We start from the raw sequence: 14,400 nt of genomic DNA, 5'->3' as shown, positions 1-14,400 counted from the left end.
AAGTAATGGAGCAATTGAATAGCCCTGCCTGATAGATCTCTTTAGAGGGAAAACATCAGTTAGATCTCCATTGATAGAGATTCTAGCACAAGCATTACCAAATAGGACTTGAATAATCTGATGAAGCTCTTTCCAAAGTATATATCAAAGAGAGATTGGGAGATGAAATCCCAATCAATTCTGTCATAAGCCTTATCAAATTCTATTTTGAAGAAAATGAAGTCTTGTTCACTGTCTTGTGCATATTTAATTGCTTCCCAGAGTGTGATGATTGCATCAAGAGTATACCTTCCCTTAATGAAACCTTTTTGCTCAGGGAGGATTATATGATTCATTATAGGACTTAACCTTCTAGCTAGAGACAAGACAAAAACTTTATAAACAGAAGTCAACCATGAGATTGGTCTCCAATTCCCTAAGTCCTCCTTGTTCCCCCTTTTATGAATTAGCTTGATGACTCCAATATTCATAGAGGTAGGAAGAGCTCCTAGGAGGAGAGGGGCAAGTAACTCCTTGAATTCATGAAAAATTTCATTGGGCATACCATCCAACCTAGGGGTTTTACCTTTTTTAAGAGCTGAGATAGAATCTATAATCTCTACCTAAAAAATGGGCTAATCCAACACTTTAACCAGGTGTTTAGGAACACTCTTCTTCCTTATTCTAGCAATAGTTGCTTTGGCATCAGTGAGGTCAGCCCCTCTAATAGGAGGGGGGAGAAGATAGATGAAAAGTAGTCCTCAGCTACTCTTATGTTTGCTTTATGACAATCCACAATGTTTCCATTTTTATCGTTTAGAAAAGGAATAAAATCTTGATTTTTTTTTCTTGAGGAGATTAAACATATACTTATCAGGTTTATCAAATTTACCTACCCAAAACTCTCTAGTCCAAAGGATGGAGGCCTTTGCAGCTAGGAGCTCTTCCTCTCTAAGCTTAGCTTTTAAGTTAAATCAGAGGGGGAGAAGGAGGACTATTAGGGTCAGAGCCTTGAACGAGATCATCAATCTATTTACTAATCATCATTCTTTTGTTATTTCTTAGGTCTCTAGCCTTTTTCTTGTAGCTAGTCAAAACCTCCTGAGATTCCCTACTTGCATGATCCCAAGCTTTAAAGGTAGAGGAAAAGGAATTAAAGGCAAAAATAAAAATCTCTTTAACCTATCTTTCACAATTTGTAGGGCAAACATAGCTGATCCATGTGGGGTCATCCCTGACTTATAAATGCATCTGGAATGATCAGACAGTAAAAGAGAGATGTCCTTGTAACAACTCGCCTGCCAGTAGTTCTACAACAACTCAGAACTTATATATACTTTGTCCAGTCTAGCTGCTCTATAGTTATCCCCATTCAGCTTGTTGCTCCAGGTCAAACCAATGGACTCAGAGATGTCAACTAGCTTGAGATTGAGAAGGAGTTGTGATCCCAACAGTTTTTCTCAGCACCACTAATCCTTGTCCTAATTGGTTCCACCTGTCAAACAGAGTTTTCTACCATGTTAAAATCACTTGCAATTATACAAGGCCAGAAAGATTACCCAGATCAAACAGAGACTCTTTTCGAAATTGAATTTGGAGCATAAAGGGAAGCTATAGTGTAGTTGAAGGGACTGTCAAGAGTGATTTCCACCCCAGTGCCTATAGAAGAATGATGTATCTGAGAGACCAGATTGCAATATTTCTCTGAAATTGCTAGAGCTGCACCACCTCTGCCATGTTGATGTTGAGTGTGAAACCATTCATAACCAGATCCCTGTCTTTGGAGGTTACTAGAGAGATTATGACTTGTGGTCTTAATCTCTTGAAGACAAATAAAGTCAGGTTTAATACTTGACTATATGAGCCAATTTTTAAAGCTTGAGGTCTGATAGGATCAGTCAAGCCTTTACAGTTCAAAGTGAACGCCTTGGTGTGATGACATCTCATTTTTTTACTGCTTTTGGATGGTTTGGCCAAGCCAAAAGAGATCCGGTTGGGATCTTTGGAGGATTCCTTTTTCCTCGTTGAGGGCATAGGGAGCCTCTCCTCCTTTGCTTGGCTCGTAAAAATATCAATGGATTTATGAAGATCCAAGTTCAAGTGAGCTTTCACCTAATTGTCATGATCTTGTAGTAGAGCAACAAATGCCTCTTCATCATTAATATGCTTGCCCTTATCTTGGGTGTTGGGGATACCACTGTCCTTAGAGTCAGAGGAGGTAATATTTTTTACAGGTAACCTTGCCCTTCAAAATTTCAAGTTTTTTCGAATGTTTAAGTTGTTGATGGGTTACCTGGCCCTTTAAAATTCAAGTTTTTACGAATTTTGTTGCATTTGTGTTTCTTATTTTTCAGGATAGCTTAGATTATCACTCGTAACAAACGGGTGATAATCTTATTTTTCTTATTTTTCAGGATAGCTTAGATTATCACCCGTAACAAACGGGCAAAATAGCCCAAAACGAGTAAAATGCCCGGCAAAATGCAACCTTGCCGAGAATCATCTCCAAGAATAATGTAAATCTCACCTTTTGTCTCTACCCCAAGTGGCCAGGACACACTTCACACGGAAGAGATGGCCAAAAAGTAGGTTTTAACTTTTGCCCAGTTGAGAGCTAGGCATCCAAAGGTGTACTGTCCGAGGAAAGAGATGAAGCATTTATGATGATGGTGGAGAGAAACGAAAGCAAAGCTTTAAGAAAATGCAACAGTCCGCGACAACGTATATTTTTTTAGCGCATCGGAACTCTACGCAGACGCCATGACAGGATGTGAAGCTCGGCAGCCCAGGTTAGTGCAGAAACTCCTCTGTCAATAGTGAGTGCTCTCTCTCTCTCTCTCTCTCTCTCTCTCTCTCTGTATTTTGCCCTTTTGCTTCCTCTGTTCTACTTCTCCCTGCTTATCTTATCCGCCCTTTTGCTTCCCTCTGTTCTTCTCCGCCCGAGCTGACAGCTTTCTGAGTTTGTGCTATTTCAGAGTATGTAACCTACATTCATGTGGGCTTTGTGCTCGTCTCCCTTGTGTTCATGTATGTCTTCATACCCTTTTGCTAGTCGTTACAGACCATCTTCGCTTGAAGTCAGGTTTGCTGTGGATACTCTCTTTCGGTGCAGGTTTACTCTTTGAGTATGTTTGAACTTTGGAACTTGATATTGTGTAGCTGCTCCACGTAATCCCGTTCCTTGTCTCATGATAATACGAATCTTGCACTGTCACACTTCAGCATGCTTGTGACTGCTGTAGTAAGCATAGCTTGCCTCTTCGTGTGGTAGTAGTTTGTCAACCTGAGGCTTCTTCTCCTAGCAAAACGTTATCTTGTGTACATTATCGCATACATGTACCTGCACACACATGCATTTAACCGTTCTTTTGTGCGTGGATTAACATACATGGGCATGTTTGCACCTCAAGCATATGAATGTAGTCAAGCATATCAATGTAGCTTATTTTTACCCTTCTCTTGTGGTTTCTTAGTGAATTGAAGGGCGTTTCATAGCAAGAAACGGTCTCTGAATTTGAAGTTATGGCACCATTGGAGGTTTACAAGCCATTTACACCACCATGCACATCGCCTTCTGCACTAGCCTCGACACATGACACTTCATCAAGCTCTAGCGATGATGACAGCTCTGCTGCATTGGCACCACGATCAAGGTGCATGCATCCAGGTCGACGCCTTGTTCATGGTCGCATCTATGATTCGGTCTTAGGGGTCACTTGCCATTGGTGCCGACAAAAGACAGTTGAAGATCATGTATTTTGTTGCCACTGTAACATTGCATTTTGTGGTGGCTGCCTCAAAAATAGGCATGGTGAGGATATCAAAGTTGAAATGAAAGATGATGTGCAGTGGACTTGTCCCAAATGCAGAGGTGGGTGTGGCCCAGGTTGCAACAATTGGTAAGCCCAGCTGAAAAAAACTTACTTTCGTACGTGTTCTTCATCACTCCTAGTCCCGTGAATGTTTTTGTTTTCTAAATATATTACAGTTGCAATTGTGGTCCGTGTAGAAAAGCACAAGGTTTGGAGCCCACTGGGCTACTTGTGCACACGGCTCGCTCTCGTGGTTTCACTAATGTTCATGATTATTTGATATACCAAAAGACTGGGGAGTGTGAGGAGATTATAGAAAGGAGGAAGCACGGAAAAGGGTGGTGCCAGACCGACCCATCATCCTTTCGCAAGAAACAAAAAAGAATTGAGAGTGACAAAGTGGATGTTAGTTGCAGAAAGCGATTGAATTTCACTCCAAATGCAAGTCAAGCAGAGGAAAAAAGTCCTGGAAACTACATCAGTGCTTTGCAAACAAAGGAAGTTGGTCTAACAGCTAATTCACATAGTGTCCAAGCTTTGAAGAGCAAGGAAGATGAGAAGGTGCCACCATCAGCATCAAAGGATACTGTCCTAATAGACAAGATGTTGGAAAATGATGAGAAAGCATCAATGATAGTGTCAAAAGCTACGGTCAATTTGCAGCTGACACCTGTGCAAAACAAATACATTCAGAAGAATCTACAAAGCAGAGCGGCATCTGTTTCTGAAGAGGGTACTCTTGTGCAGCCAAAACCGGAGCCGGAATCAGTGCCGTTGCAGCAAGCAACACCTTCACATGCCCCTGTCGAACCAAATTCTCACAAGAGTGTCGAAAATTGCAAATTTGCTGTTAAACAGGAGCCGCTTGATCTAGATGTGCATCTTAAAAAGGGTTCCAATGTCCTGCTGAAAGTGAAGACAGAAGAGGTACTTCTGGACCACGGCTCTTCTGCAAGTAAGCATGGGCAAGTTTCACAGCACAGCAAAAACCCTCCTTCAAATTTCACTGTTGACAAAGCGATTGATCAGCCCGTTCAGAAAAGAAATGGAAGTATTTCTCAGTTGAAGGCAGAAATACGCAAGCAAGGTTTGAAGCCTGGCCGTGATGGGGCTAACCTGTCGGCCAATTCTCAGGCAGACAAGTGTGATACTCCTTGCTGCACATTTAGTCTGGATCCTGTGGTTTCATCTCAGAGCATGGACTTTCACGTATCTCCTGGGAATTCAAATTTCTACTTGTTTCCTGAAACAAATTTTCACTTATATCCGGAGACCTCTGCATCGATGCTATCAAATGGAAAGGAGGTTGTTGATGGACAGCACTTAAAGTCACAAGATTGTAAGGTCAAGTTGGAAAGTGTAAGTAGTGAAGATGCACAATGCAATATGGCCCAGAAGGTCTACATGGATGTAAGCTGTTCAGGTCGTCCTAAAGTTGATAACTTTGTTCCTCTTGCTGCAGTTAAAGAAGAGAGAGAGGATAATTGGAATGCACATTGTCCTCCTCTGCCAACAAAATCCACCACGCAAACGAATAGCTTGTTTGGTACTGTGAAAGTCAAGACTGAAAGAGAAGATTTCTCTTTTACGATTGATCCCCCTAGCATATTCAAGGATGGAAGGGTCAAAAGCAAGGAAGAAACTTTTGCTGGTACTCCAGTGTCAAAATCGATCTGCATTGACGATGATGTAGAGCCTCAAACTTTGACAACGGCAAATCCACCTGAGGTGTGTGAGCATGTGTGTGACATGAGAGAGAGAGAGAGAGAGAGAGAGAGAGAGAGAGAGAGAGAGAGAGAGAGAGAGAGAGAGAGAGAGTTGCTTCGTTGGCAATTGCTGTAGGCTTCTTTCCCCTATCCTTCTCTATGCTGGCCATTGCCCCTACCTGTGCTCTGGTTTCCTTTGGGTTCTCTTGCCCCTTTTTTCTTTTGGCCGGGTTGTTTTCTGCCTGTTGCTGCTTGTCTGCTCTTGTGAGATTCTTTGCTTACTGGTTGCTTGCGTGTTGTGTGACTGCTTTCTGCTGCATGTGGATTCAGGGGTGGATTTGGTTGGAGGGTTTGGGAAGGGTGGTCTTCTCCGGTTTTGTCTTGCGGTTTGAAAGATCTTTTTGCAAGGTCGGTGTGGAATCGACACGTCTGGCTGTGTCGCATATGCTTTTGCCAGTTCGGTGCTGCCTCTCCTGTCATGTCCTTATATGACTTGTCCAGCGGTTTTGAAGAGGCTTTTGCAAGATGGTGGGCTCTTTTTTTAAGGGTCTCCAGGGCTATCTATGGACTCTTCCTTTGGTTCTGAAGATGTATTCTGCGAGTTGGTTGAGCTTTCTTCACAGTTGTCAAGATCTTGCAGGCGTCTTATCGGTTTGGATGGTGTGCACCTTCGGTTAGTTGTGGGATGATTTCCTTGCAGAGTTACATCACTTGAGGATTCAGTTGGTCTTTGTGATTATAAAGTGCGCTTTTCACCCTCTACCATCCAAATGGTTGATGGTGTGCCACGATCTCTTTGATCACTCTCTGATGTAGCCTTGAGGGCAGGATATCTTGGTGACACATGGTCGCACAGGTGTGACAATCGTTCTTTGGAAATAATCTGTAGGCTCTGACTATGTACGTAGAAATTTATATGGAGAGAGAGAGAAGAAGAAGAAGAGTATTTTAATGCCGTAGGAAACTATCGCACGAGAGAGAGATTCCTGTCTGCCACCTTGACTTGGAGCATTTGCACATATTTTTCATAGCTTGTATGGTTCCCTGGGGACAGGCTGACTCAAGCATCATCAATACTCAGTCATCTGACCCAAGAGAGAGAGAGAGGGGGGGGGGGGTTTCTCTCCAGTGGTGGTGACGGCAGTCGGCTTTCCAGTGTATTGTTTTCCTCCCGACGACAGTAGCTGATGGGTTTGCCTAGGATGAGAGACTGAACCAGTGGTTTTCTTCACATTTTTACTGCTCTTACTTTAATCATTCTAATTGACTTTCTCCTTTTGCCTTGTCGGTGTTTGCTCTGCTGGACTTCAACACCGAATTGTTGGCTGCCTCTTGCGGTTGGTGCTTGTCCAACGTCTACTTGGTGGTTGAACCGCAGTCTCCTCGATTTCCTACAAGGCTCTTCACTTTTGGTTTGATGGGGCACCTACTTTTGGTCATCCTCTTCAGCTTCTTCTCTCCCATCCTTCACCCTCCTGTGCAATGTCCCCCTCTTAGCACGCCTTTTGTTGCTGCCTTGGGCTTCCTAGTTATGCCTCTTAGCTTTTTTGGATGGTACCTAGTTTTCAGAGAACTTTTTACCCTAATACCCTCACTAGGATGGGTTTGTTCTTGATATATTTTTAGATTTTATGCGTGGCCATTGGCCTTTTCAATTTCCTACACGTGTTCATGCTCTCTTTTGCATGCATATATATACATATATATGCATATAGTATATACATACATATATAACGTGTAGGAAATTGAAAAGGCCAATGGCCACGCATAAAATCTAAAAATACATCTTAAAAAATAAATATCTATATATGTATATATGTATGTGTGTGTGTGTGTGTGTGTGTGTGTGTATATATATATATATATATATATATATATATATATATATATATATATATATATATATATATAGATAGATAGATAGATAGATAGATAGATAGATAGAGAGAGAGAGAGAGAGAGAGAGAGAGAGAGAGAGAGAGAGAGGGGGGGGGGGGGGGGGGGGAGAGGTGTGTGTTTATTCCCTCACAGACACCTTTGTGCCCCCCCCCCCCCCCGGGCTTGGCCCCCTCATACTCATGCTCAAGAATTCATGCATATAGCCTAGCCAGAGTGCATGTTTGCATGGGACAATTATATTTTGATGTTTTGTTTCTTTTCGAAATTCGACCTCTTGTCTGCACAGTTTTAGGGTAGCCTGTTCTTGCTGTAGCTCCTCTTCTTTCAACCCTGTGGTTGCGTTTCCCTCTGTTGTATAGTTACATCATTGGCTGTTTTCCCCCAAGGACTACCCTGTTTCCCCTATGGTTTGTAGTCCTTGAAAATTTCAGGGAGCAGTGGTAACGGTTATTGCCTATTTAGTTAGTGTCTTTTGCCTTTGGGCTTTGATGTAATAAGATGGTGTGTGTGTAGAGAGAGAGAGAGAGAGAGAGAGAGAGAGAGAGAGAGAGAGAGAGAAGAAGAAAAAGATTGTTTTAATGTCGTAGGAAACTATCCCAAGAGACCTTAAAGATCTATCCGACCAAGAGAGTTGAACTCAAGACCTGTTATGAGAGAGAGAGAGAGAGAGAGAGAGAGAGAGAGAGAGAGAGAGAGAGAGAGAGAGAGAGACGCTCATTCCAGTTTTTAATTGCTTGTCTATTTCTAATAGAAGACATCAGCTGGATTAGGAAAAAGCAGTTGTGGTAGCTTCGGAGATGTGTCACATCTTTGGAAGGCAGATGATTTTAAGAAGAAGTTGGAGGCAAGGGTGTCCGAACCATTCAGCAGAGAAGAACTGGAGACGCTAACTGTGGCAGCCAGCCATAGAAAACCAATTTACAAAGCTCGTGAGACAAGACAAGGCTGTTCCCAATTTGTCTCTGAAGAAGAAGGGCATTCCTATCTTGATCATCATCCGGGTATGCAAAATCTCGGTGTTCTTGCAGATCTTCCATGTTCTTGATGCCCCTTTCAGTAACTTGTTTGTCATTTTGCAGATTTGGCACAGCAATTGGAACAATGTGGTGGTCCCATTTTTAGGTTGTCTCTGCTGCGGGGCTTTTTCTTTTGGCTTGAGGTTTGTGTTAATAATGTCTATGGGGACAGATTCTCAATCAGTTTACACCACTCTTTCTCATTTACTTATGTTTATTATGCTGAGGCGTGGACGCCATGAATTTTTTTGGCTATTGTAGCATGCAAGTATGCTTGGTGCCTTCAAGCCTTGGACCTCAGTCTCGGATACCCAAGAAAATGATGATTGCATTGAGATAGATGGGCCAGATTGTGCGGTAGTATACCTGCTATTAGCCATTCTGCTTTCATATTTTGCTTGAATTTCTCATTGAACAATAGTTTTTGTTAATGGCATGCAGATCCTTGCAGTAGTTTGCTCAGTAGATTAAGAGGATTGTCATTGACAATGGTCCAAGGGCGAGGGCAAGTTTGGAACTGTACACTATCTGTAATATAGGTGTAGAATAGTGCAATCCAGAATCAGCTACGCGATGAGGGAAATGGAAGCGGTAGGAGGAGGTGTTGACATGCTGGCTGTGAAAGATAGGTAGACAGAGACATCATTCCGGTGGCTCCAAGGTTTTGTTATCTCAAAGTCTTCAGACATCATTATTCAAGTGCTCATTTTGATTGCGTTGCCGGCTTCCTGTGTTGTCAGCTTTGGAGCATTTGTGGATGGTCCTTTTGGCATGTTAGAACATGCCTCCAGAGGAGAAGGGACATACGTGTACAAATTTTTGAATGCCTTCTTTTTTAGTTTGTAGTGGGTCATTTCAACAAAGGGCATCAAGTGACTTCCTTTTCAGTTTTATGTTTTTTAAGTGCCAAGGTGAGCCTTCGTCGTGTTCAATTTCGGCTCAAGGCAGTCCGCATTTGAACTGGCTTTCTTCAGTCTGAAGAAACACAAACACATGGGTGTGGAGATGCAAGGAATGTGAGTTGTATATCAGGCAGGGAAAGGAGTCTGAGAGAGTGTGGTTGTCCAGTTGTATGTTCCTCCTGTGTCCATGTCCAAACTACAGGAGGCTTCCATGACCAAGGTAGGTTCACGTGTAATTAGCCATGACACAGCTATTCTTTCTGGTAGTCCTTCAAGAGGATTCTTCGGATTAGATGTGGCATATATTACCTTGGCTCGGAAAAGTGCAAGAGGTTCAATTACCATTTGTGAATGTGGACAGGTGTTTCAGTCTGATGTTTGATTTAAGCAGGCTTAGAACCAAGTAAAGAAGGTTGTATGGATTGAAGTAAGCTGTGTATGGGGATTGTGATTGACATCAGAAAGTACACATTGGTCCTTGATAAAATTATGATGGTGCTCTGATTCATGCCGCATATAGATAAAAATTTTGTTAGCATGGAGGGGGTGTAGCGAATCATGAACATGGATAGGTTTACCAAGTTTGAAAAAAGCTTATTTTGAGCTTTACTTTCTTCACAATCAATTGACTATAATGTTCAATTCATGTCTAGAGGCTGTTGGTATCATCACTTGCACTAGTGTTTGCACAAAAAAAAAGGGTTTAGTGCACTTAAGCTAAACTAGCAAAATCCTGAAAAAATTGAGTGCTTGCCTTGAAGAAAACTAGCGAAATGTTACTAGCTTCAATGTAAATATGGGCAAATGCTTTAAATGTTGGCAAGCCCAGTCTTGTCGATGTGCACAATAGTGGTGAGTTCTAATTGTGTCACCAACACTGGTCGAGCAAAAGGTGTAAACCCCATATTCTCTAGTGAGGTAGAGGTGATCACCCATATTGTGCATATTTCAAACTTTCATTTTTCGATGAAGATGTGTATCAATTGATTTCATTGAGCTTGTCAAAAAACCTGACCTACCTGTTCATCTAATAATACTCCCAAATTTTAGTAGGCAAGATGTCAATTTTTTTTCAATGTGTTATTGCAGCCCATCTAAAAACAGTTGCTAAAAATGATTAACCCAATCAAAGACAATTTTCAAAGTATATTGAGCATGGCCAATGTTAATGAGTATAGAAAGCGTTATGTAAAGCAATTTTATGATCGGTACTACAAGAAAACAAATTCTTAATAATTAAATTGAATAACAATACAAATTCTTAATGATTAAATTGAATTACAATCGATAATATGACTTAATAATCTTTCAATAATCAATTTTGTCATTTTACCTCAGAGAAGATAAGAGGAAGAGTTAGGTGGACATTGAAACAAAAAGATTGAACATGCTTTTTCATGTGAACAATTCAATCCTTCTTATGTTTAGTTTGTCAATGGGTGTTTTCATTTGAAAGCATTAGATGACTAATCATTTTAATGTCCACGTGATCTTTCTCCTTGTTTTCAATTTTCACAATATGCTTTATATCCTATTCTTATGGCTTCCTCAAAAATCAAGGTAAATGGAATACATATAGTGGAGAGGAAATTTGATGAGTAAAAAGGACTTGATGGAAAGGTGAAGAACAACACATTGCACACCCCCTCCAAAAACAATCCATTTATATAGAGTACAAAGTGGACTTTCCAATTTCACGACAACGTCTACACTAAACCCTTAACTGCTGCATTTTGCGTGTATAGAAGCCTTGAATGGCACAAACCTCTGGTGAATGGATCATGCAAACTAATATTCCCAAGATGTCCTTATACTATGTTTCTTATGCTAATTATGTGAGTATGCTAGTGTGCATGTGTGAGCAACCCTTGCACAATGTAGACCGCGTGTAAATAAGACATGGCAATATGGATACTATTCTTGTGTGCTGTCTACATATACCCTTCATATTCTCTAACCTTTATGCCATCCTAAGTTGCCAAGGGTTATGCTCCTTAATCCCAAGCTTCATATACTCGTACTGATATTCGATGTTCACTCGTTCATTTTCACGAATGTTATATAAATATGTTAAGGGAAAAGAATGTTGTTTTACAATAATCAAAAGGTTTCATAATAGACATGAAATCTCGGGGGTTTCATTGTATGTAAACCCTCAATATCAGCCTAACTTCAAAACCCCAAACGCATTTCATGGTTATTCTGCATGTTAAAAATGGGGCCAAATAATCCCTTCTGTTGAACTCACATGCTATGATTACCTATTTGTGAATGGCATTGGCATGACTTACATGCATGTTACCTAAATAGGCATGTACATTCCTCTGCATCCCTCATGGCATCCTTCTCATTTAGAGACCATTTAGTTGAATGAATAACATGATTGTAAAGACAATAGCTAGCATAGATCTATCCAATGAGCCTTGAACTCAAGACCTACCTATTTCTCGAGAGGGAGCTAAGATAACCGATCTACCTCACTTGGAGGTTGATCCAATTTCCTATTCTTATTCTCTCTCTCTCTCTCTCTCTCTCTCTCTCTCTCTCTCACACACACACACACACACACACACACACACACAAGAGAGAGTTAACATGTTAGTGTATTTAAGCTAAAAAAAAAAGGCTCACAAAAGCTATACATGCAGGAGTTCTTTTTTGCTATACAAAGTAGAGCCAACCCAAGTACATGCTAAACGTTGGAGAGACAAGCATGATCATGAAAGGCAGTTACCTGAAGATGATCAAAACTGTGGGCAGCTAGGTCTTCTTAGGCAGCTCTAGAAGCTGCTACTGACGGTCCGAGCGATGGAGGCAGCAGAATCCCACGCAGCATCCGCGGCTGCTGTGGACCAGCTCCGAGTGCGGATGCCAAGAGGTGAGGGGGTCGAGGCACGAGGAGTGCTGACATTGCTGCTACCACTCATGTGATGATGGGCATCGCTGTCGCTGCTGATGCGGTGACCAAACATGTTGTCAAAATGAGGCGGCGGTGGCGGCGTCCGACAATTGTCTTGATTGTTGGCCACTATGTGGTGTAAAAGTCTGCGGCGGCATGGCGATGTTGAGCCAGATCCAGAGCCTGAGGCGGCACTGCCACCGCAAATTCCATTGCTAATACTGCAAAAACATCCAAATCCACATCCACATCCACACGCATCTGTGCATACATCCTCCATCAGCTGCTGGTCCTCCTTTCTCAGCCTTGCCACTTGCCCATGCACAGGCTTCTTCTCGCTTGCGTTGAACAAGCCGTGCGCCGCCGCAGGGATCCCCCCTGCAACATGAACGCGGACGCTCAATCCTGACATGATGGAAGCCATGGCTGCACAGACATTACCGGCCTCATCTTCGTCCTTTTCTGCTTTGGCTTTTTTCTGTTCTTCATCGTCTTCCTCATCATCTGCGGCGGTTACGTCCATGAGATCGAGCGACTCCTCCATAGCGTCGTCCTTGAGACAGAACTACTCCTACGCTCTCAATAGACATGCAGAGAAGCCCATCTGCGTGCGGAGCTTTCATGGCCAGCTTGCTTTCCGCAGAGCGGCCAGCACCTCCCCATGGCGGGAAATAAGCACACACACAGAGAAGAATGTGGAGCGAAAACTGTATATTTGAAGATAACTAAGGTTCCAAGAGGCGCCAAGAAGATTGGGGATGCGACGTGAGAAAGCAAAGAAAGGCATCCGATTGCTACCCACCGTCAACCGTTTAAGCCCCCAACATGCAACGGTCTTTAGTTCAAAACCCTTTGTTTACCTGAGTACATGTGTGTGCCACATAGTTTAGAATACCTTTGATCCTTTCGGAATAGAGTTGGAACAGAGTTTATAGGGTTTCCATGCCCTAGAGTCTGAAAGGTGAGATTCAGAGGCGAGAACCTTGGTTCTTCTGGATTTTGAGTAAGGAATAGTGGTTCCCAGGAATAGGGTTTTGCCATGAGGATAGGAAGCTTATGTGTGTACACGTGTGTGCCAAAAAATGTGCAAATACTTTGCTTGCTCTAGTTTGCTACAATACTCAACTTGTGCCTACACATCTTGAGCTTGACGCTCCTAATTTTCACATGACTTACATTAACCTCAAAAGGGTCACTTGCTAACTAGAGCTCAACAAAGGGGTTAGTTAGCCTTGTTTACTTCCAAAGCATAACAACATTTTTGCAATATTTGCATTGTGGTTTTGTTCCACATGGCTGTCTTTATTAGTGGCTTTATCGCCTTCTCTCTAGTACCCTTCTCTCTAGGTACTAGAGAGAACCTAGAGAGAAGGTGATAAAGCCACACTCTGCTCAAATTTTTTTAATGTTTATGTTCCCTAGACCCTGGGGTATTAGAGTCACACATGGTAATAACGTTAATATAACATTTCATTTCATTTCTTTTTGTGTGTGTGTGTGTGTGTGTGTGTGTGTGTGTGTGAGAGAGAGAGAGAGAGAGAGAGAGAGAGAGAGAGAGAGAGAGAGAGAGAGAGAGAGATATGTGATCTATGAAGGCTACACATTCTCGCAAACACACATAGTTCTTTATCTCAACTCTTGTGGTTGATTAATCTCTTGTAAGCATCATTGGTTTTGTGTCCACAAAGCAACAACAAATCCAATAATCGCCACACAAGTTACGCATACACAAGAAGAGCATGATGAGAGGCCAATAGCAACGAGTTTTGTTTTTCTAATTGAGCTAAAAGCTTATACCAAGTTAGTAGGATACATGAGGCATGAGGGCATCCCCCCAAATGCAATCACTTCTCTTAGTGTGCTCAAGATCTATTGGATGAAGGCCAAATGTTTTTTGATAGCATGAGGGAAAAATATGGCGTTTTACTAGACAAAGAGCGCTACAATTGCATGATTGACCTTTTCATGCAGGCAAGGAATTTTGACAAAGCTATGAAAGTAATCTAGACGAATCGATCTTTGTGATCCTCGTACCACTCTTTGGAGAGGCTGTATCATTGTATTACCTTGAACTGAACCTGAATCTAAACCATTTGTATCTCGCTTTAATCCAAACTACATTATGAGTTGCCTCTTATCCAATGTCTCATAATTTGAACTCGTCTATTCATTTTAGTGCAGTCATTT

The 14,400-nt window shown here is 41.9% G+C and overlaps 2 protein-coding genes across 3 annotated transcripts; one reads left to right on the top strand and one right to left on the bottom strand.

The window, feature by feature from the left end:
- The first annotated feature begins 2,610 nt into the window (after window positions 1-2,610).
- On the top strand, window positions 2,611-9,250 carry LOC147425016 (uncharacterized). Of its 2 annotated transcripts, none has more exons than XM_086499819.1 (7): window positions 2,611-2,768; window positions 3,453-3,878; window positions 3,968-5,519; window positions 8,151-8,397; window positions 8,476-8,555; window positions 8,674-8,769; window positions 8,854-9,250. In XM_086499819.1, exons 2-7 carry the CDS (start codon window positions 3,502-3,504, stop codon window positions 8,881-8,883), a joined length of 2,382 nt encoding a protein of 793 aa, XP_086355945.1. In that variant the 5' UTR covers window positions 2,611-2,768; window positions 3,453-3,501; the 3' UTR covers window positions 8,884-9,250. The 2 variants fall into 2 exon arrangements, with proteins under 2 accessions (XP_086355945.1, XP_086355944.1); XM_086499818.1 differs by having other exon boundaries at window positions 8,148-8,397.
- Window positions 9,251-11,899: 2,649 nt separating this feature from the next.
- Window positions 11,900-12,969, bottom strand: LOC147425015 (uncharacterized). The gene has a single exon (XM_086499820.1). The coding sequence runs from the start codon at window positions 12,755-12,757 to the stop codon at window positions 12,095-12,097; it is 663 nt and encodes a 220-aa protein (XP_086355946.1). The 5' UTR covers window positions 12,758-12,969; the 3' UTR covers window positions 11,900-12,094.
- Window positions 12,970-14,400: the final 1,431 nt, after the last annotated feature.

The sequence above is a fragment of the Adiantum capillus-veneris genome, chromosome 25 (genome assembly GCF_014529385.1).
Source record: "Adiantum capillus-veneris isolate H3 chromosome 25, ASM1452938v2, whole genome shotgun sequence".
Lineage (NCBI taxonomy): Eukaryota > Viridiplantae > Streptophyta > Polypodiopsida > Polypodiales > Pteridaceae > Adiantum > Adiantum capillus-veneris.
Note: the sequence above shows the minus strand (reverse complement) of the source record. Positions and strands in the feature narration are given on the sequence as shown.

Coding starts and splice junctions, on each gene's coding strand:
- LOC147425016 (XM_086499818.1), top strand. CDS start 3,502: ATGGCACCATTGGAGGTTTACAAGCCATTTACACCACCATGCACATCG. Junction 3,879..3,967: donor GGCCCAGGTTGCAACAATTG/GTAAGCCCAGCT, acceptor AATATATTACAG/TTGCAATTGTGGTCCGTGTA. Junction 5,520..8,147: donor CAACGGCAAATCCACCTGAG/GTGTGTGAGCAT, acceptor TATTTCTAATAG/AAGACATCAGCTGGATTAGG.
- LOC147425015 (XM_086499820.1), bottom strand. CDS start 12,757: ATGGAGGAGTCGCTCGATCTCATGGACGTAACCGCCGCAGATGATGAG.